General features: G+C 36.8%; 1 protein-coding gene across 2 annotated transcripts; it reads right to left on the bottom strand.

The window, feature by feature from the left end:
* Positions 1-2,010: 2,010 nt before the first annotated feature.
* Positions 2,011-13,397, bottom strand: LOC588371 (dimethylaniline monooxygenase [N-oxide-forming] 5). 2 transcript variants are annotated; one of them, XM_030997522.1, is made up of 9 exons: positions 13,194-13,397; positions 10,076-10,212; positions 8,135-8,355; positions 6,819-7,059; positions 5,540-5,595; positions 4,878-5,132; positions 4,309-4,447; positions 3,160-3,404; positions 2,011-2,383 (listed from the first exon to the last, which is right to left on the bottom strand). In XM_030997522.1, exons 2-9 carry the CDS (start codon positions 10,191-10,193, stop codon positions 2,051-2,053), a joined length of 1,608 nt encoding a protein of 535 aa, XP_030853382.1. In that variant the 5' UTR covers positions 10,194-10,212; positions 13,194-13,397; the 3' UTR covers positions 2,011-2,050. The 2 variants fall into 2 exon arrangements, with proteins under 2 accessions (XP_030853382.1, XP_011660581.1); XM_011662279.2 differs by lacking the exon at positions 13,194-13,397 and adding an exon at positions 11,573-11,639.
* Between the last annotated feature and the right edge of the window lie 10,790 nt (positions 13,398-24,187).

Raw genomic sequence — 24,187 nt, 5'->3', positions numbered from 1 at the left:
TTAAATGTGTAAATGGTTGGCAACTGTGCACAACAGAGGTCCTGCGCAATATCACTGAGCTCTGTGTCATGAGATTTTATAAGAAATGCGATGCGTATGACGCTTTTAAAACGTCATCATAAAAATACCGCTGTGGTTTTGCAACTTCATTTTATAAGAAATGCGATGCGTATGACGCTTTTAAAACGTCATTATAAAAATACCGCTGTGGTTTTGCAACTTCATTTTATAAGAAATGCGATGCGTATGACGCTTTTAAAACGTCATCATAAAAATACCGCTGGGGTTTTGCATTTTTTTGCAACTTCATTTTATAAGAAATGCGATGTGTATGACGCTTTTAAAACGTCATCATAAAAATACCGCTGTGGTTTTGCAACTTCATTTTATAAGAAATGCGATGCGTATGACACTTTTAAAACGTCATCATAAAAATACCGCTGTGGTTTTGCAACTTCATATCTGAATGAGGTATTACAAGAATACATGTTGTCTGTGCGAGCGAAAGGACATTAATTCTGTTATATGCATTTTGATTGGCTATGGAATTCGTTAGGCCTATAACTAAATACATGAACCAACAACTTCAGAACGTCCTTGAGTGATGTAGTATTTCAGTGTGCTGGCTAATCTAAACCTATCATTTTTTCTCTTCTCTTTCTTTCTTTATCGTTCTTATTCCCTCTTCATGCCTCTCTTTACATTATTTATATTTTTCAGTTCTTACAACAAACAGATACATTGTAAAACATTAACTACATTATTTTAGTACCTTTTATTTCCAGTATAACTTATATCCTTACATTGCAATAACGAACAGAATCAAATATTTTAATCTACTATATAAAGAATCAATATGTTTCTTTACTCCTTATACATTTTAAATGCTTGGGAGTGAACAGAGGTTTCTGTTTTGAATGCAGTGTGTCGTGATGATCTCTCTTTCTATCTTTCTTCTTTTAAAATTTGACATAAACGTAAAGAAACAATCAACCTACAATACAAAACAAATGATAATTTTAAAGATGTATCAAGTATCTGTACTCAACAGGTGTTTCTACGAGACAAGGTAGGAAAGAAATCTATTTCTATTTCTTTTATTTAGGTGATTAAATTCCCTAAAACATAATCATTTTATGATTTTCAAACATCTATTTCTATCTCTATGTACAAATCCGCCAACGAGAAAACAAGTATTTGGTTAGCAAGTAGGTCTCTACTTCCTAACTTTCTCCTGTTAAAAGATTTCATCAAAGAATCAATAATAATGAGTAATCAATGCACTCATTTTGACCATTAAGAAAGCCACATTGATAGTGAACTCCTGTCAACTTGGGGAGTTTATGATTTTTTTTTCTTTTAATAATGACTGTTTTGAACGTAGCACTCTATATGTTTGATTTATTTGATATAACAATAATTATCCTTGCTTATATAGCACCTAACACTTGGGCTACTTTATCAGAAGTCTCTAAGCGCTCTACAACAATGCAGCATAATTACCCTGGCTTTAGCAGTGCAGCTGTTACGCGCGCTGCGTTTCAAGGAATAAATTCCTATACATGGGGGGGGGGGGGGGGGGTTCCAGAAGGAAGATGACTTATTCCCCCCCCCCCCCCTTCTACAGACTGGTCATGTTTTATTGACAAGGCACTTCATTCTGATTGATGTAGGCAAAATTCATAGGTATCAGAATGTTGATGGAGGTGATATAACAAAATAAGTATGATACATAATTTAGTAAATTTCTCTTTGAATGTTTGAACTATCTAACTAACGTTTTGTTCCGCGTCATTGAATCATTTCCCTTTTCTGCACTTTACATCATTGATTCAATAATAATCACCCGCCCCCCCCCCCCGCCCCCAATGACCGGAATGACCGCATGCGTGTTACCAAAATGTCCGGTAAAGGGGTACTTTTCCGGCCCGTATTGACTTTACACACCGGACTTAGGGGGTGTTTTCAAAAGTAAGGAACACGCATATGCGTACCCTAAATAACACTGAGTGGGGGGGGGGGGCGGGAATAATCCCACTTTGGGATGGTATTAGGTCAGCACAGAGAGGATGAATATGATCATTAGAGCCATGAAAGCTGTCTTGAGAAACCCGTTCACCGTCAGGCGGAATATACTTCCCGCGCTCTGTGCTGTCTCGACGCTGCGCGTCTTGGTCGGGAAGACGACGTTGTCGATACCTCGTGCGATGTGTTCTCGGGCTTTAGACCAGGTGTGGGGGCCAAACAAGCGGTAGCCTGCCGGGTAGGCTGGTCCGAAGAAGAGTTCGTAGGCGAGCCAGGGGTCGCTAAAGATCAAAGACCTTAAGTCGGGTCTAGCTCCTATGAAACCGGCTATGATGTCTTGGTAAGGCAGGGGAAGTGTCTGTTTGGTATGAAATACGAAGTATGAAATGTTCAAGGTTGTAATGAATGAGGCAAGCGTATAGGCCAATGTTTAATTTGGAAATCACCGGAAAATTCTTCTTAAAGGTATTCAACGTTTTGATTTTGAAAAAGGGTAGATAACCGGTACAGTTCAATAAGATGGGTAGAATGACTTGATTTGAACATACGTAATTGAAAAGAATTAATTAGGAGCGAATAATCTTACTTGTAAAATGCCCCAGTGCTGAAAGAATGACAACAAATTGAAATCAAGGATCTCATCGTTTCGACATAATATACTCTGATAGTTTGAACGCGAGGACAGAAGATGATTAGGAGACATCTCGTAGACAAACCGACTTCCATATTTTGATGAAAAACTCAAATTTTAAACCTATTTACAGGAGGAATTTTTTTCAAAGCAAAGTTTGATAACTGCGATTTAAGGCGATAAAATAGTCACTAACAAATATCAAAAACCTCTATAACTATATGGATTCGGCGAGTCTCTTCTTTGATCTATTAAAAATGGACAAATAATTTTATAAAAACATGAATTAAATTGGTATATATATATATACTCACAGGGACAGTCCCTGACAGTGGTGGGTTACGGAGGGGGCACGTCGACCTCCCTCTTATATGCCTATGTGGAATACCATCTGCCCCTTATCATTCTCTTCTTGTGCCCCCTTTAAAATTCCTATTTTCGGAATCTTGCCCTTTTTGTATTAAGATCTGCCCCTGCTCGTGGATATCGGAGGTTGTTCCCACCTGTATCTTGTGTTTGCCGAACCTCTTGAACGTTCCCATCTTGCGACCAGTGATCTCTTTCATCATGACCTCCCTTGGTGGTAGCCCTACGTTCTTCTTGAAGACCTGTACAGCCCATCGGGCCTGCAGTTCCAGGGCCGGGGCGTGTGGGCCAACGATCATGATGAATCCAATGGCTGCCAGGGTGTGGTGCTTCTCTTTGGCAGGCCACACAAAGTGGAACATCTCTAAATCCTCCAGACGATCTGAATACAGAAATGGAAATGGTAAGTAAGGTAATTTGTTAAATTTGTTCACTGGCTGATTGCCAACAAAACGGAGTAAAGTCTTTTGTCAATTATGTTTGTTGCTACGGCAGGCAGTCAGTGAAAATGAATTCATTCAATCAAACAGAACTTTATTTTTCCTAGCTCATTTTCCCTGATTGATGTGTCATTATGAAAGGGCAGAAAATGAAATTCAAATACCGTCTGCCAAATGACTTTTTGGTACTCTTTCTTCAAATTGATTTTATTCAATTATGCATGAAATATGCATCATGTGAGTTGCATCAAATTAAAAGGGGGGGGGGGGGTTGATTTTTCAAATTTTCGAAGGCCCCCCCCCCCCCAAAAAAAAAAAAAAAAAAAATAGTGCTTACTATTTTTATTTTTTAACTCGAGCAATAATGCACAATTTTTATTGTAGGTCTACATTCCATGGAATAACAGAAAATTACTCATCCCCTGAAGAAGAAAAAAAACATGAAGGTAAATAACACAATAAATCAAACAAAACAATAAAACTGACTAAGGAGATTTAGTGATTACAAGTAGTTGTATAGGGATTTGAATAAAAATATAATGCAGATATCTACATATTGTGTGTGAGTGAGATTGAAGAAAAACCGTGTAATTTACTTATTTATTTATTTTAGCATCTCTTCTATCAAAATATGGCAAAGATGATTATTACTCATAGCAAAATTATAAAATAAAAGGTCTTGCGAATACTGGGTATTATGCAGCTATGTACATAATTATCATGAGTTTTTTTTTTAATTATGTGTTTATTAAGAAATCAAAACATAACATCTACAAACGGAATTCAGTGAAAGTTGTGTTGAGCATGCCTATGATGCACTGGATAACACGGCTCGCAACAACTCACCTGGTACAATATCATGACTGATGTAAGGGTTGCATATTTGGAATCCAGTTGCGAAGACAACTGCGTCCAGTTCTTCAATGGTTGAACCGTCTTTGAATACAACCCCCGTTTCAGTAAAGTGATCAATTCCAGGCTTTGTCTGATTTTCGACAGCAAAATGAAAGGAAAATACAAAAAGTCAACACGAGAGTATAAAACAGTTTTCTCATCATGGTGGTATTAGTCGACAGTTCCTCAATTAGATTTTGAAATATCGTTATCAAAGAACACCTCTGTAGTGCCAGGTCTGGTCAGCCTGATGGGCTGATATATGTCCCGTTGGTCTCACTACCCAGGTAAGAAGGACCAATGTCTATGTATGACCAATGAGATGTGCGACCAAGAGGACATGATAACAATAATTGGACGTATAGTAGAATAACCAGAGAGAGAGTGTAAACCTTTGTTCTATTGGCTTTTCCGTTAAGTACCGTTGCTCCTATAGTTTGTTCAGAAACACAAAATACAACATGGTGGCAGCGGTGGGATATAGTCTTCATCTTCCAGCGTATAGGGTGAACCCTTCTTACCTTAATCTTTCCACTGAGGACCATGGTTCCTAGATCATCATTGATCATGACCGTGGTGGTACCATATCGCTTAGAACTCCTGATACCGATGAGTGTCGGGTCTACCCTCTGAACGCTGTCCTGCTCGAATCGCTTCAGCTTCCAGTTCACCGGGACATGGGTCATGTAACGACGATGGATGGTCATGTCACGTGGCAGGCCGTTAGATTGCATCCGGTTCGCCAACCACGTACCCGTACGTGTGCTGAGGTATACCTGTCATAGCAGTGTGGCAATGGTCAAAAGTGTATGAGACCCCTGTCCAAATGAGGGTTACAAGGCTACGAGGCTACATGACTAGACGATTTCACGTAAGCAACCAAACCAGGCATATAATTACTCAATTTTGACTGAACGCCAATAATAAAAAAATCTCCAATGGCAGTAACGAGTACAGTGTCATTTTGAATTAAATAATATGTCAATGCAAACAGCCACCCTAGTAGATATTTTGAGGGTTAAAGGAAACCTCTTTAATTACTTAATCACTGTCTTCGTATCGATATAGAGATTCGGTTTACAGTGTATTGTGATGTTAGCTATCTCATAACTATAGTGCTTCTTTCTAAGATTTAAAGTCTAAAATAATTTGTGTACATACTATTTTAATCTATTTTCCTCACCTGTTTGGCGAATCGACTAGAGTTGACAGCCATGTCTCCGGCCGAATGGGAACCGCCTGCAAAGGAGGCAAGAAGCCAAACCTAATTTGTCCACTGTTTATTAAAAATTTATCATGATAATGGTGATAATTTAACCCGGTGGAGTATCCAGAAACTGACGAGGAGGAGGGAATCCTCTCTAGACCGGGGAGTGGGATGGAGGTGTTCGAGTGGGAGGGGCGCTTGGAAGCGGAATGTATAGCCTCTTTGGGCTACCCCATGTGTTTAAGTGTGGACCCAAATGCAAGTTGTGATGATTTTTCCTTAGTCATTAAACAAATGGGGGCATTTGTCAGCGCTACGTACCCTTTTCTGGATACACCACTAGTTTATCACCGAGTTATACAGAGATCTTTCAATGATATATTGCCAATCAATGGCAGCTTCAAGGGGCACCGAGAAAATTTGTTTATTTTGACGCCCTGAAATCCAGAATCTTGTCATTTTTCCTCTCTCAGTTATGTCACACCTTCAATATTCCGTACAATCCTCAATAAGTCTTTAAAAAACGATGGTTGTACTTGGATTTTGCTCTTTGACAATTTTGTTTTGTTTTTGGTGTGTTTTCAATCTAAAGGAAGGGACAAAGTCTTCAGGCGACCCGGAAGCTTTTAATCTTTACCTATCCTGATGACCTGCTGGAATAAAAAAAAAAGCTATGTTTATTATAGTTTTATTCATGAGAAATTTACATTCCATAAATATTTGGACTTTCGATTAGTATGTCAGTGTAGTTTCCTCTTTCTGTATCCATGTAACGCATCCGGGGCCCAAAGCTAGCTGTACCTTTGAGTGACTGATATTTAGAGGTGGCTCCAGATTACTTTTGAGAACAATCACAAACAATTGAGACAAACCAAAATAGAAAGTATTAAGCAAAATAGAAGGGAAATATCGAATGTCTCGGGTAATTGAAGGGTAAAGGAAAGGTAAACTGCTAAATCCTCAAACAATTCCTTTTTTTTGTAAAGTAGGAGCAAAGGCTAAACGGAAGGAACTTACGATGCTACAAGGCAATTAGGTATCTCGAAGTAGAACAACAAACGAATAAGGGGAGGGAGAGGGGGTGGGTTAGGAATCGATTCGATTAATTTTTTAACCATAATTGATTCCAAAGGACGACAAACAAAGGTGGAAGGAGTTGACGGTAGCAGCAGCAAGTATGAAGGTGGAAAACTAACAAGGGAAAGAGAAATCGCTAATACTTCAAAAGAAATATATAAAGCGAAAATGAACGTACCGACGGCCAGAACTGTCTTGTCTTCAAATCTTTCGCCTTTTCGGAAATCTTTGCTGTGACAGGTCTCTCCTCGAAACACGTCCATTCCCGGATAGGTTGGGACAAATGGTTTGTTGAAGATACTCGTACACACCATAACGGCATCGAACAAGGACTCGCTCTCCGTTCCGTCCTGGTTTCGGACCAACACCGACCACCGGCCCGTCGTATCGTGGTCCTTTGTCTTCTCGACACACAGTACCTTTAAAACAAGGGAGACCAACGAGGTCTTAACTATGATCTCTATGATCGTTCAACTTCCTGTATTTCTATCACTCTGATCCGTTCAAAAATTAATCACAAACTTATCTTGCATGTCGACTCATTTTCATTGTTACCCTTCATCAATTTTAAACAAACTGCACATAAGCAAACCAATTTGCAAAGGCAAATACCGTAATACTGTCATCGGTCATATATTCATTTTCTTGAAAGTTTCCAAAGCACCCTACAAAATATACCAGGGGCAAACCTATAAATTAGATGAGGCTTTCAGCAATGCTGTGGTAAGGTCTTTAAATACAGATAAGTATTTTATAACAAGACTGAATGTACAATGGGTAAGAAAATGTTGATCCCATCGATATACAGTTAGCTTGTTATATTTATTTTTCACCGATGAAAAGAAAAACAGACAATCTTATTAGCACCAGCATCATACATTTTATAACAAGACTGAATGTACAATGGGTAAGAAAATGTTGATCCCATCGATATACATTTAGCTTGTTATATTTATTTTTCACCGATGAAAAGAAAAACAGACAATCTTATTAGCACCAGCATCATACATTTTATAACAAGACTGAATGTACAATGGGTAAGAAAGTGTTGATCCCATCGATCAGGGAGGTGGGAAAACACCTCCCTGCATCGATATACAGTTAGATTGTTATATTTATTTTTCATAGATGAAAAGAAAAACAGATTAAGAAAATAAGAAAATCTTATTTGCACCAGCATCATACATTATTTACCACGTTGGTGTACTTTTTCTACAATATTTTCGGAGGTGAGAAACAAAAACACACATGAAAAGTCGTTGTGCCTAAACCTTTGTATTAAAGCTTGTCTGCACTAGTTTGGCCAGGAGGGATTAGAACTCCCTGCATGGTCACTGACAGGTGGTTATCTCATCAAATCAGCTCTCACTTAACCTAAGAAAAAGGGGATCATGGGGGACCAACGGGTACCGCTTAGGCATTGTACTATTGTTTGCTATATAGAGGGCGCAAGTAGTGCAGTCCCGCTTTAAATTCAGCTCTCTTCATTCTTACCTCAGTGTTAAGATGTATGTGTCTGTTGAGATCAAATTGTTTAGCATAGGCGTGGTAATACTCGTTGAGTTGTTTACCCTGGATGTAGGGCGCCCACTCACGCGGGAAGGGGAAATCGCTGAAACACATCATCTCTTTACTAGAATTGGTCACCAGTCCTTCGTAGATGGCCGCATCGGTCTGACCGTTTGGATTCTTATCACGGTAGACCCATATCCCACCTGGGTGAAAGAGAGAGAGAGAGAGAGAGAGCGAGAGAAAGAAAGTGAGATAGATAAGTGAACGACAGAGAGAGATAGAGGGGGAGTAGAGTGCTTAATTTGGTTTTTACAGGCGTATTTAAAAGGGGAGGTGAGGAGAAGTGGCAAGAGAGAGAGAGAGAGAGAGGGGGGAGGGAAGAATGTAGAAGGGGGAGGAGAAAGGAGATACAGCGTGAGAGAGACAGAGAAAGAGACGGAGGGAAGCATCCTTCTTACGCCAATCAGTTGAGGCCTCTACGATAGATATCTTTTTTTAATGGGTTGTTTTAAGGATGCTACACAACCACCAAACATAATTATGTATCTTCCATGATAACTAGCCGTTGCACACAAGGCGTCATGTGCCGATTTCGGACTGCGTCAACCACTAACTAGTGCGCTCTTTGACACGCAGTGTGAGAGCGACTTCGTTCAAAAATTATTTAATTGGTGGCGCATGCGCTAATTGCCGTCAAAGATCTTATTGGTGTAGTTATAACATAATCGAAAGAACCAGAGACATGTTAACATGTCTCAGGTGTAACGCATATTAAATCTTTTAAAGTTTGGGGAAAAGTTTGGGCGCCCGAAAATGGTGGGATGCTGCAACCCTCAGCACCCCAGCATCCTCATTATTCTCCTTTCGGAAGCCTGAAAGCCACTGACTACAAGGTGGCTGTTTCGGTCGGAGTATACAGCACTCTTATCGAACCTCTATCCGGAAAGTAAAATAGAAAGTGCGTCAATATGCTCATCGGAAGTTACGAATAACTTACTCTAAACCACTTCCAATTGAAAATGAAAATAGCTTAATAACGCAATGCTCGAACAGGCTTAACCCCTTATATTATTCCCCATAATTACTTATATAAAAAGGTAACACTCTTCAACTGATAATGAAAGTCGTTAAATAGTTAAATGAACAAATAAGCTTATAATAGGGCAAAATTTCCCCGTTAAAAATGTGAAATAATTTTTTACGAACGTTACTTAACCATTTTCAAGGGGGAGTTGGACGGAAAAAATCTTGTCCAATTTGCCGCACAGCTTAAAACAAATTATATTACACATACTAAGAATCTTGCTCTACGATTGGTCAAAAGTAAATCACGTGATGAAAGATAGTTCGCCCATCGTTGCTGGGAGAAGCAAAAAGTTCGTTACACTGTGTAGATAGTAGTACTATCTACACAGGGCAACGCACTTTCACTGAAGATAGAAGTCCTATCTACACAGGGCAACGCACTTTAATTGTATACGCTGCGTATTGCTCTCCTCTTTAAGCGCTTTTAGTGTTAGTACGCAAACTTTGGTCACGCGCGAATTATAATATGGTCACACCACCATACTGCATGCACTGTACGTATCGTACACCGTTTGCCAGCTGTTATTGATGACTTGTTGCTCTAAAATGACGGAAGAAATAAAATGTTTCCGATGTGGAATATAAAGCAAATAATCACCTTTTGGTTTCAGGCGATGGCAAACTATCACTTCCTCGGCAATCTAAATGTATACGCTATCTTTCCTCATCTTCGCTTCGGAAAGACAGCTACATCCAGATCGCCTCGGAAGTGACAGTTTGTCCCATCACCTTCACCAACGGTAATTATTTGCTTACTATCTCCCCCTCCTCATCCACTGTAGCGACGCACCTGAATATATCATTTTCTCAAGTTCAAGTAAACATTGAACCACTCACCTATTTCATCGTTCCGTTCGTAGCACACAGGTTCGAGTCCCTCTTCGAGACAAGCTTTGACAGACACCAGACCGCTCACCCCAGCACCAATCACTGCTACCCTCTTCACCGGCTCCATTTTTTTCTTTCTCGCCAGTCTGTGTATGGAAAGACGAAAATCAATTAACACGATCGCAAAAACTTTCGAAAAATCAACCCAAGGGGAATCTCTATACCCTATTGTATCGCACATAGTTCGGATTACGTAATGTCATTGTAATGTTTGCACATTTTTAACTTTAAGGTGACGCAATTTAGTTTGATTTTCCGAATTAAGTCTTATTATTTGTTGTATTATTTATTGTATTATTGTTACAGCTGATACGGTTCGCTTGTTCCTCTCTCTCTCTCTCTCTCTCTCTCCCTCTCTCCCTCTCTCTCCCTCTCTCTCTCTCTCTCTCTCACTCACTCCCTTCCCCTCTCAACCTCCCCCTCTCTCCCCCTCTCCCTCCCTCCCACTTCCTCCCCTCCCTCCCCCTCCCCTCTCCGCCTCTCCCTCCCTCCCTCTCCCTCCCCCTCCCTCCAACTCCCTGCCCCTCCCTGCCCCTCCCCTTCCCCTCCATTCTCTCCCGAGTGTAAAATAGATAAAAGAAATGGATTTGTGGCCTACCAGCCAATTTTTGTGCGTGTAATTTCTATGCAATAAAATACTTGCGACTGTAAGGGTCGTAAGGGTGCGTTCAAGCGATTTTTCGAAGCTAGAATCACAAAAATGAATCACATCAAAACGCCGTTACAAAACAAGGTCACTGCGGGAAAGCGTTCAAGCGATTTTTTTTATCAACGCTGATTCTAGCTCATTTCGAGCCAAGCCACTGCGCATCACACTGCGCACTTTGACCCAGGAAGTATAGGTTAACTTCGGCGCGCGCTTTCTGGAATTGTTTACGGCCGTCTGTCGACTGCTGTTTTGAGCATAGATCGCAATAATAAAACAAAGAATGAGAAGGTAACAGAAGGAAGAAACAAGAATAACATAAGGAAAGACAGAAAGAGAAAGTGATAGAATTATTAAAACAAAGAATAACATTAAAAAAAGGTGATAGAAGGAAGACACAAAGAATAACATAAGGAAAGACAGAAAGAGAAAGTAATAGAATGATTCAAAACAATGAATAACATAAGAGAAGGTAATAGAATGATTAAAACAAAGAATAGCATAAGAGAAAGTGATAGAATGATTAAAACAAAGAATAACATAAGAGAAAGTGATAGAATTATAAAAACAAAGAATAACATAAGAGAAGGTGATAGAAGAAAGAAACAAAGAATAACACAATGAAAGACAGAAAGAGAAAGTGATAGAATGATTAAAACAAAGAATAACATAAGAGAAGGTGATAGAAGGAAGAATCAAAGAATAACATAAGGAAAGATAGAAAGAGAAAGTGATAGAATGATTAAAACAAAGAATAATGTTACACCCCTATGGCGTGTAGGGATGGTTACTGTAAATAACTGGAAATAATCAAAGATGAGGAGAAACAAGTCAGTTGGTGTACTCAGCGCTCAATCTAAATGTGGAATGACACATTTATTATCTCCATAATAAATATCAACAAATAACAGAAATCACATACAATAACAATATTTTAAGAACAAACTTTCTAGAATTATTATGTTTTCCGTGTCTTTATCCTCATGGATACATAACCATAACAATTAATATCAAACATCTTGTACATCACAATTTCACCCTTAAGATGTTCCCTTGAAGTTGCTGAATACTACCTGTGAATGTATTCTATACGCTAACAAATTACAAACCCGAGAACTAACCCGGATCTTGTGTATATCTAAGATACCATGACTTTTCCTTTAAATATCCTTATGTTCTCATGAACATACATACTAATAAAGAAGTCATACCATTATCAAACGGTATCCAAGTAACTTCCCTTAAATAATCAAGGATTATTTAATACAAGTTCTATTATATCATCCAATAAAACTAACAATTAACTATAAGAAATAACCTTAAATTGTAGTTTAACAAACTACTAAACTGAATCTCAAAAGTCCTAATGACACTTTAAATCATCACATCAAAATGACTACTCTATACAAATTGACCAAACTGGAACAATGATATTCTATTCGCTACAAATATTGAGAAGAGAACATAAAGAGAACCAAGTAAAACTCTCTAAAGCATTATAAAACGAAGCAGTCTTAAAATGCTCGGTTTCTCTGACTCGCTTCGCTCGCCAGAATTTACGGACTCCAGTAAAGCGAGGGCAATCGACAAGAGGCTAATGGTGGATAGACCACAGATCCCTCTATCTACAGCTCTTATCATTCTCTCTCATCTTAGGTCCAGTCTCCTCACTTTCTGGGGTTCGGAGTTGCTAAACCCCTTTCACATCAAAGTCTTAAAGGTAAAGACCAGTTATGGTCATGCGATTGCATTGTGAAAGAAACGTTGTGGAATCGATCAGAAAAGGTTGATCATTTAGCATCTAGCATCTGCAAGGTTCTGGAATCATCAAAATAATAAGAAATTTGGCCCATTCTTCGTAAAGTTACAAGCACTATACACAGAAAGATGTATATGGGACTACCCTATATCTCTCACAGACCATGAGAGAAACAAATTTACCAAATATATGAATTAGTAGGCGGTTTCCCGGCAAATTTTGTATCATCATGTATTAGTCAAAACATATTCTTTCACAATTGGTAATGAGAGCTTCCATTTCATTTTTTGAAATTGGGGCGTTTCCAATACTGGTCTTTACCTTTAATCTACTTATTTATATAATAACATATATATAAATATATATGATTCAAAGGTTCAAGTACCATAACTGATCATGTTTAGAAGTAATACAAAAAAGTTATAGATACAGTAAATATCCAATAGAAAGCCAAAAAGACAGTTACTTACACTGCATGTTCACAAGCTAACGGCGCATCATGCTTTCGATGCATTATAGTTCACTTGCTTAATAACCACTAACAAATACTAAGGATGGAATACCAGTAAAATGTATTACTTTAGCATGAATATATAACATATACGATAAACATGTATACATACTAATATCAAAATACATTGATAGAAATTATATTGCCTTACCTGGAAATAATCAAAGATGAGGAGAAACAAGTCAGTTGGTGTACTCAGCGCTCAATCTAAATGTAGAATGACACATGCTGTACACTTATGCATGCTGACCGATCTCCAAGTTCGTCCATTTATGCTGGTAGGGTAGAACAAAGGGGTGGGCATTTACTAACTAAAGTGGAGTGGGCATTTATTAGTGAGTCATCAAAGAGTATATCTCTATAGGGGTATAACAATAACATAAGAGAAAGTGATAGAATGATTAAAACAAAGAATAACATAAGAGAAGGTGATAGAAGGAAAAAAACAAAGAATAGCATGAGAATAGAAGGAAGAAACAAAGAATAACAGGAGAGAAAGTGATAGAATTTTTTTTTTTAAAGGAATAACATAAGAGAAGGTGATAGAAGGAAAAAACAAAGAATAACATAAGAATAGAAGGAAGAAACAAAGAGCACAGTGAACGCAAATTGCATGAAAAGCAGGCGCGCGGTTTTTGCCCAAACCGGAACAGGCCACGATAATGTCGCCATAGAATCATGATTGAGAACTCCATCCGTTCAATCGAAGTTTAACGACCTTGATTCTGCAGAATCATGATACAAAACGCATCTTTTTCAGCGTTTCATGTTAGTGTTTTTAGTATTTTTACGACAGACTAAAAAATCGCTTGAACGAAACGTGTTTTAAACTAAAAGTCTTTAAAAATCCTGATTCTAGGGTGAAAAAGTGTCGATTGAACGCACCCTAAAATGTGCGGGTTTGATATACGAGACAAGAGATAATACTGATGGTATCCCGACTATTTAAAGACAGAAATGAAAAATAATGGGAAAATTAATTAACAATCCTTATTCGATGTGCAGGTTGTTTTTACGGAAGCAGTTAAACGACTAAATGAGAGGACTGCATTATATGACCGTAATACAATTAATTAAGGACAAAGAAATATCGAGTATTGAAGGCCGGCTGTACTAGTTCAGCCAGAAGGGATTAGACCACCCAGCTTGCCAGCGAGATCACTGTGACAGATGGCTTTCCCATCAACTCAGCTCTCAATTAACATAAGAAAAGGAGGATCAAGGGGGACCAATGGTCACCGATTAGGTATTGTTTTCTATAAAAGGGAGCAAGTAGCTACAAATAGGACAGTGTGGCTTTAATGTACATGTACTCTCTACATGCATGTGCAACAGCAGCGGCACGTTCCGCGTTTTAAGAAAACATGGACGAAGCTGATTTCTATAAACGCTTCTATCGCTTTATTCATATAGGCGATAATAATGACGACGATGATGATGATGATGATGATGATGATGATGATGATGATGATGATGTTGATGATGATGATGATGATGTTGATGATGATGATGATAAACAATGATAATAATAATTATAACAATAACAATTAAAAATAATAATAATATGCCTAATCTTCTTCTTCTTCTTCTCCCTATTTATATTGTTCTTTCTTTGATTCTCCTCCTTCTTTTAGTTTTACATGCTTTCAATCTTAAAATAGACATAGATATTGCTTTATTATTTTAGTTTCATAATGATAATCTTCTTCTTCTTCTTTTCCCTATTTATATTGTTCTTTCTTTGATTCTCTTCCTTCTTCTTCTTTTTTCTTTCTTCTTCTTCTTCTTCTTCTTCTTCTTCTTCTTCTTCTTCTTCTTCTTCTTCTTCTTCTTCTTCTTCTTCTTCTTCCTCCTCTTTTGGGTGTCGGAGATCAACACCAAAAAGCTGACTGTAAATTTATGAATGCTCTCATGTATGAAATATAAAAATGTGAACATTCATAATGAGCTGCATAATTATCCAACTCAAATGAGTGTTCATCGGGTGCTTATTACACTCATGTTCAAACGAAGAAGAAAGTCATCTACAGTCTCACAATCTTTCCCTGATTTTAAGCTATATGTCTATATATATGTGGTGGTGATTATTTTACCTGGCTGCTAAGAAAGAATAAATGCTTGTTATTAAGCAACCAGACGGCCGACGGCTTTAGGTTCTCTCCGATGGACCTGGTAATGAGGATTAATGCCTTACCACTAGCGCATCGACTTGGTTTCGAACCCGAGTCACCGGATTACGAGACCAACTGCTGACAAAACTCCCACATGATCGTTTGTTTTGAGGACTAGTCGAGTATAGATTCATGAAGACCGAAAAATCAGTGTATTCCGTTCGGGGACATGTTCCGCTCCTCGGAGTAGAGCGTCAAAAGTCAAAAGATGTAAATATATTTTTTTTAAATTTAAAAAAAAAATTAATAATAATAATAATAATAATAATAATTTATAAAAATTAAAAATATGTTCCAGGAAGAAGGATTTTTCTATCTAAGAATCATTATGAAAGAAATATGATTATCATTAAAAATGGAATTCTAGAAAAAGTAAAAACGGAATGTTTGTATTAATTCAGAAAGAGAAGATGGGCTTGGTAAGGTTGATTTGATTTTGAAAGCTAATTCACTTAGATTATCTTGGATATATAAGTTTTCTAATGCAGATGATGCAATGTGGAAGACATTATTTTCATTTTGGAAAGACAGAGTTGGTGGGATGCTGTTATGTTTACAGTATAATTGTCATATGAAACACATGCAAAAGATATGTAAAAAAAGAAATCTACCATGGATTTGCTTTGCACATGGTCGAAAATTCGTTATGTAAATAAATTTGATGTAAAATATATTTCCAATGAAATACTTTCGAATAATAGTAATATTGTAATTGATTAAAAAAAAACTCTGCATTTCCCGTTGTGGATAAAAGAAGGAATTGTTCAAGTTAAACATGTTATAAATCAAGGCACTTGGATAGATAACTCTCTATTCAATAAAAATTTTGATGTAAAGGATTTGTTGTTTTTATTCAAAATGTTAAAATTAAAGAAAGCATTCCCAAAATATTGGTTACAAATGTACGTTTAAACAAAGCTTCAAATCCCAATGAAACAATCTACATTGAGACAACTTTAGATATTATAAACGTTGAATGTACTAAAGCGAAAAGTTGCTATAATTCAATGTAAGAAAAGAAAAAAGAGAAAGTTTGTTTCCATTTTTGGCAAAATTGTTTAGGCCTACCAGATACTGTTGTTTGTATAGATATATTTCAGTTAAAATTTAATAAGATAAGAGACAATCATATCAAACAATATAATTTCATATTAATTCATAGGGTATTGCCCTCTAAAGATAATCTCTTTACATGGAAAATCGTACAGTCTAACGAATGTAAAATTTGTCGTGTGAAGGAGACTATTGAGCATTTTATATTTCATTGCAAGAAGATAAGAGTATTCTGGAACATTATCTCTAAAATGATATATTTCATTTTTAAAACAGAAATTGAAATTGATATGAAAATGTTATTGATTGGATATAAGATAAATAACAAAAAAATTAATTTACTTAATTTCTTGATAAATTATGCACAATCTGTTATATACAAAGATTACGTAAAGCGGAACTTTGGGGAAGTACCAACAAAGCCAGAGGTTAATAAATAATTTTATTTCATCATTGAAATACTATTTGAAATACAAAGAAAATATAAAATACTTCGATAATGAAGAAGTTAAGAAATTAATTGAAATGTTATTATGATCCTTTTAAGAAATTATGTTGATCTTGCATATTTCGTTGTACTTGTTTTGTAAATAGTCTATATGTATTTTGAAATGGAAAAATGAAGTCCCTCTGAAGAGGTAAAGAGAAAAAAAATCATTGCAAATTAACATAATGATTTATACACTGTACACGCGCCTACCATACAAAATACGATTAATGACAGCACAATTAAAAACGAAAAACAAAAATATGATATCATAACAAATATTAAAGACAGGCGAAGGAAATTTTGACTTACGTTGTTGATTCAAGTCCTGCTGTTGTGGCAAAGTTTTAACAAACAATGACAAGCAATCTTCTTGATATTACTCGGAGGTCTGAGGTCCCGGAACTAGCAATAAAATAAATTACATATCTATTTTCAGGGTCGCTCCATTTTTTATGTTTGGAAGCACTGGGTACTCGCATTTCCAGCTTCATATTGTTGCTAACTTGGCTATTTTTCAGACGAGAATCGAGTTAGGGTATGCTCTTCACATATGTATGCTCCATGAATAGAATATTTACTAACAAAGATTAATTATATGGAGATTTCTCACAAACTTTACGTTACCCGACTTAGCTTGAAAACATGCATGTCTTCCGAAGTCAATATTCAATTTTGTTAAGCCTGCTACTTCCCTAGCAATTTTGTTACCTACGGAGTTTCCCTGTTGTAAAATGGAATGGCCTTAATTTTAAGCCGACTCATAATACGTCGTAAAATATGATGCGTGTTAATTCTTCCCGAACGAATTCAGTGATCGTGTAAAACATAAATGAATTGCCTCTCCTTGTAAAGCTTATACAATGTATTAAACAAATTATACAATAATAACGTTTCTAAAATTTAGAAGGAAAACGAAAATAATCTGTTCACATTATCGTGTTTAAAGGTAAAGACCAGTTATGGTCATGCGATTGCATTGTGAAAGAAACGTTGTGGAATTGATCAGAAAAGGTTGATCATCTAGCATCTAGCATCTGCAAGGTTCTGGAATCATCAAAATGATAAGAAATTTGGCCCATTCTTCGTAAAGTTACAAGCACTATACACAAAAAGATGTATATGGGACTACCCTATATCTCTCACAGTCCATGAGAGAAACAAATTTACCAAATATATGAATTAGTAGGCGGTTTCCCGGCAAATTTGTTATCATCATGTATTAGTCAAAACATATTCTTTCACATGATTGGTAATGAGAGCTTCCATTTCATTTTTTGAAATTGGGGCGTTTCCAATACTGGTCTTTACCTTTAAGCATCGGGACCTTCGCTCAAACTTTAGGTTTAAAAAAAAAAAAGTGTTTAAATTTGCCGGCAAGGGTGTTGTTGTTGTTTTTATTTCCGTATAATAAAATGAGATACAAATACATATAATCATACAGAGAAAAAGGGACCGTATACGGCTGGTAGCCCATATTCAGCTGCAACTATAATTGTTGCTGCTGGTCTTCCATGGGGCCAGTTTACAATATGCAAAATATACATAATATTACAAATTAACAAAATAAATAATTACAAAGTATCAGTCGAAAACATAATACAAATACTTAAAGGAATAGAAGAAAAGAAAAAAACAAAACAAAACAAAACAAAAAACAACAAACAAACAAACAAACAAACAAACAAAACAAACATCATATAAACATACATAAAGAGGTACAACAACAAGGTGATTATAGTCTGTTTAGGTTAGTCTTAAAGGTGGGAAAAGTGGGTAGTTGACGCAAATCAGGGGATAATTTATTATATTGAAAAGAAGCTCTGTGCACAAAAGTTCTTTTACAATAATTAGTTCTTAGCTTAGGTAAAGATAGGTTATGTGCATTACGGAGGGAGTATGGAGAGGGTTTAAACTCAAACAAGTCTTTCAAATATTCAGGGGTCATGTTATGTAATGTTTTGTAAGTTAGGAGTAATAAATGGATTTGTTGCCTTTCACGTATCATTTGCCAACCAAGACAGCTATGAACTTGACTGGTAGAAGTATGCGAATAAGGGTTAACTTTTAGTTTTGTTTGTTTGTTTTTATTTCAAAATTCATTTTCAAAATAAAACATAATCATATACATAAAGTAACAAATAATTCTTGATTTTACATAATTATACATTTTTAAGTACATTAAATAAGATGCATACAAACACAAATATAATTTCAATGAAAAAAAAAAGATAAATTACAGAAAACGCAGGAGACCGCCATCATGAGCGGTAAGCTTGAAATCGATGGCGGCCTCGAGAGAATAGCGGCAAACTCTTAAATTATATAATTATACACGCAAAATTGATCAAGTGGGTGCAGTGAAAGTGCATGTGCAAGTGCGAATGGGGGTCTGGTACGTACATAATCCAATACTAGTGTATTTTAAGAATTAATAAATTAAAAATATATTCGAATTCAGAGACGAAGTTTAATGAGAAACGATTTTGTATGAGGATATAATGTGACGTTTTAGGATCGCTTAAAAAGAATGAAGGGTCGAGCATGATTTAATTAGTTTAGATAAATTATTCCATAAATCGTGGCCATGGTGTCTGATTGATTTATGTGTAATCAACAATCTGGGGTTAGTTAAATGAAAATTCTCAGAAATACGAGTTGGATAAGAAATAATTGTATTGAAAATAAAAATTGCAACTTGGAGAGTATGTAAGTCATTGACTTTTAAGGTTTTTAACTTGAGAAATAATGGGTCTGTATGGGCTAAAAAGGGAGATCCAGTACAAATACGCAATGCCTTTTTTTGTAATAAAGGAATTGAATTAAGTTTGGTTACATCACAATTTGCCCAAACAATATTACAATATGTTATATATGGAGGTACTAGTGTGTTATACAATAAAAATAACGTAGTATGGGGCAAATTTTTTTAAAACTTATTTATGATTCCAACACTTCTGGATATACACATAGATACATAATGTAAGTGATCACTCCATGTTAAATTGTCGTCAATAAATACTCCCAAAAACTTTGATGTCTTTTTTTGTTCGACTGCCATATTATCAATTTTAATACTAGTACGGAAATTAGTTAAATGAGAATTACAGCAACAAGCCACGTCAGCCTGTACCTAACAATTACACCTCAATTCTTGGAATCCAGCTTGGAATTAGCTTGCATACCTTAGCTGATGCCACGTAGTGCGAACCCTGGGCGAGCTTCCAGGTTGTTAGGAACAACCCCTGTCAAGAAAGCATGCATGCATGCATACAATTTAAGCAAGCCAGTAAACAGGTCTATAATTGTATAAGAAAATAGGATCAATAAAAATAGGGAGTTGATTGGTAATTCAAATGTAAAAGAGTAACATGCACTTTTTAAAGTATTTCTATTGAGGAAGAAACTGCATGCATGTTGTTAACTTTTCACAACAGAGTATAACAAATTACAAATTACGTATAACATGTATAATGTGACAAGTTCCTGATTAACATATCAATATCTTTCTTTAAAATTATTTATAGCATGAAGACTAAGTGTTAAACCATTTTATAATTTTATGATTCTACCGGCCCTATTTTGATTTTGTTGGAGTTGTATTAAACTGTTACTGCAGGCAGATTGCCATACTAAATCCCTGTAATCAAAGTGAGGTAATATGATGGAAGTATAGATTAATTTCAATTCAGACATATTCACAAATTGTCTTAGTCTACATGAATAACTAACCATTTTACTTAGTTTGTTACACGTCTGTTTAATGTGAACATCCCATTTTAATTTTTCATCCACATGTACACCGAGATATTTTAAGCTCTTTACTTGGGACAACTGTTGTTCTTTGATTTTGATATTCAAAAGCGGTTGTTTTTTAAGCATGTTATGTGTTCCTAGTAACATGCATACAGTTTTGTCGTAATTGATCTTTAAGTTGTTTTTATTCATCCACGCATCAAGGCTATTAATTTCTTTATTTAAAAAATATTCCACCACTTTTGGATTTTTATGTGAATAATAAATGACCGTATCATCTGCATAAAGATGGACCTTGCAGGTTTTGAAAGCAGAATTGATGTCATTTATAAAAATAATGAACAACAGGGGCCCCAGTAAAGAACCTTGCGGCACACCTTACGTAGTTAATCTTTCATCAGAAAGGACATTATTTACCGAAGTTCTTATTCTTCTGTTTGATAAATAGCGTTTGAACCACTGTAATTCTACACCAATTACACCCATAGATTCAAGTTTAGATACAAGGATTAGGTGATCAACCATATCAAATGCTTTTTGCAAGTCTACAAAAATTGTTCCAATGTAATTACCTTTATCGATAGAGTAAAACCAATCATCTGTGACTGCGGCTAGTGCTGTCACGGTGGAGTGTTTTGGATGAGAACCTGACTGATTTTGGAGAGCAAGGAATGACACTTTAAATAATCAAGCAATTGTCGCTGAACGACTCTTTCCATAACTTTAGAGGCGCAAGGCAACATTGAGATCGGCCTATAATTATTGAAATCAAGTTTATCTCCTTTTTTGTGTATCGGTATTACTTTTGTGACTTTCCATTTGTCAGGCACAACCCCTTCCGATAAAGATTTGTTGATTAAAAAGGTAAAAGATTCAATCATTTCAGATATTGACTCTTTAAGAATATACATAGAAATTTCGTCTAACCCGACGGACTTTTTTGTTTTCATTGACATTGCTTGTTTCAAGACATAAGATTGAGATACATTAACAAATTTAAATTTTCTGTCAGAAACCTTTTCACCATGTGAATAAAGCCGATTATTAGCCCTTGTGTTATTTGTGCATACATTTGTCGCTATATCTGCAAAGTGATTATTAAACTAATTCGCTATTACACTTGAATTTTCTTTCGGAAAAGTGCTGTTAGAAGAATTACAATTACCCATTAAACTTTTGAGTGTTGTCCAAGATTCATTTCTATTGGTGACTTCAGATAGTTTATCACATATGTGTTTACGTTTGGATTTTCTTATCTCGGTGGTAACTTTATTTTTCATGCGTTTATAGAGTTTCCATAAGTCATCACTGTTTCTCTTTTTGGCTTTCAGTTTTGCTTTATCTCTCTGTTTCATTAAAGAAAGTATTTCACTGTTCATCCATTGGGAGGGTTTTTTTCTCACTCGTCTTGTCTTTAATGGCATATGCTTGTTAACTACTTCTAACAGCAACTTGTCCCATTCACTAACTGCATCATTTATATCACTAAACTCTTTTACTTTCTTCCAGTTTTGATTACGCAAATCAGACCTGAAAGCTTCTAAATCTACATTTCTCGACTTTCTGAACGATTCAAATGTTCTGAACGATTTCACCTTATCGGGATAATCCTTTAACATATGGTCAACAAGTGTGCAGGATCTATCGGTTACTCTTGTATACAATGTATCATTTACCTGTTTCAAACAATATATATCATTTATTTGATTATAGACTTTCGTATTTCCTTCAAAAGGTTTTTTTCGTGATATCACAGTTAATGTCACCCATAATAATGAGTTGCCCATTGAGACCATTTGCAAAAACCAAAAAGTCCTCATAGTGATTAAAAACCTCGACTTTTGAATTTGGTGGTCTATACCTGTTTAAAAAAATAATTGGCTTCGTGTTCTTCAAACAAACTTTTATGCACAATGCTTCTAAACGTTCAAGAGAATCATGACTAACTAAGTTGATATGAATAGACTCATGGACGTAAATGGCCACTTCACTTTGCTTTGCTTTGCTCTACCTGATCATAAATACTTAAGCCCCCCCCCCCCCACTTTGAAAAACGTTCCCAGGGCTTGCGTGTCATGAGAGTGGTGGTGATGCGGATTTTTTGTCTGCCCCCAAAAAACGTTTTTGCTCATTACGCCACTGCTCCCGTCCCTCGCATTTCGTCCCCCCCCCCCCGGTCATGAAAATAAATCGCTGCCCCTGGACAGTAGTGATGGTGGAATCACACCAACGTTTATGGTGTGTGTGTGGGGGGTGGGGTAGGTGTCTCACTTGTCTCTGATTGTACAATTAAGAGCAATGTACATTGCACAATGTCATTGAAACAATTTGACCTGCTCTGCCCAATTGTGCATACGCCACTGTGCATCTATATTTATCTATAATAATTAATACAATCGCCCCCATATTTTTTTTAGATTCTGCATGGTACACCATGCATACTTGTGCATACTTATAAAAGACTCAAGTACAACCTTGTACCAGCATTTTGAAACGGTACTAAATTTACCAGCGAACAGGATAAAGCAGTCGTTAATTGTTACGAGGGTATGGCACGAAATGCACGTACGTGCAGTGACGTAGATACAGGGCACATACCCCTCTCCCACAATGCTAGAGCGTCCTATAATGCCTGGATTACACTTGGCCTGCGATTAGTCTACGGAGCCCGTATCCTGTCGTATCCCCTTTTCCGTGCGGCCTCCGTGAGATTTTAGTATGGATTCGCGGGCTCCGCGGGGCTCCGCGGCCTCCACTATTTTGTTTCGCAGAAAGTTGTACAAATTTGAAAAATCGTAAGCCCCTAGTCCGTAGATATGTTGTAGGCGTCATTGCGCAATCCCCGCACGGGCATCGCGCGGAGGACTCTCGCTGATCGTGCAGCAAACGCACGATTTTTCGGTGAACATGGAGGCAAAAAACGGCACGGCGGCTGCCCGGTCACGGCGCCGTTCTCCGCGCAACCTTTGAACGGAAGCTGCACGGGCTCCGTACGATTTCCTTGCGGATGCTGCGGAGACTAGCTGCACGGTTACTGCATTGAAATTGCACGATTTCCGTACAACCTCCGAGCAGCCTCTGTGCGGATTTGCCCCGGCCTGCCCCCGAGGGCCAATACAAGAAATGGCACGAAGCTCGTAGATAATGCAAACACAAACATCGTGGCCCGTAGCCTCCAATTTGTGCATACTTATAAAAGTAGCTTATCAAACTAATCTTTATGAAAGATTTCGACTCAAGTACAACCTTGTACCAGCATTTTAAAACGGTACTAAATTTACCAGCGAACAGGATAAAGCAGTCGTTAATTGTTACGAGGATATGGCACGAAATACACGTAAGTGCAGTGACGTAGATACAGGGCGCGTACCCCTCTCCCACAACGCTAGAGCGTCCTAGTGGCTGGACTACTCACGGTACACGCATGACGTATGCTAAATAAAAAAAAAATCCATTCGTCGATCTGTTGCAAGTCGAAACATACATCCCTGTGTGTTAGAGGATATAGCACGGTGACAGTTGTGAAAACAGAAGCAAAATCAAGAATAAAATATTGGAACCTTTCCCAAGTTTATACAATCTTTAGAAATAACATTACAAATTGCATAATAAGTGAAGACATGACGTATATTAGAGAAATGTAATTACAAATTATCGACAACTAAATTGAAAGTCGAA

The sequence above is a fragment of the Strongylocentrotus purpuratus genome, unplaced genomic scaffold (genome assembly GCF_000002235.5).
Source record: "Strongylocentrotus purpuratus isolate Spur 01 unplaced genomic scaffold, Spur_5.0 spur5_scaffold_4, whole genome shotgun sequence".
Lineage (NCBI taxonomy): Eukaryota > Metazoa > Echinodermata > Echinoidea > Camarodonta > Strongylocentrotidae > Strongylocentrotus > Strongylocentrotus purpuratus.
This window is presented reverse-complemented; position numbering and strand designations above follow the sequence as displayed.

Coding starts and splice junctions, on each gene's coding strand:
- LOC588371 (XM_030997522.1), bottom strand. CDS start 10,193: ATGGAGCCGGTGAAGAGGGTAGCAGTGATTGGTGCTGGGGTGAGCGGT. Junction 7,060..8,134: donor ACATACATCTTAACACTGAG/GTAAGAATGAAG, acceptor CTTGTTTTAAAG/GTACTGTGTGTCGAGAAGAC. Junction 4,448..4,877: donor TCCTCAGTGGAAAGATTAAG/GTAAGAAGGGTT, acceptor GTCGAAAATCAG/ACAAAGCCTGGAATTGATCA.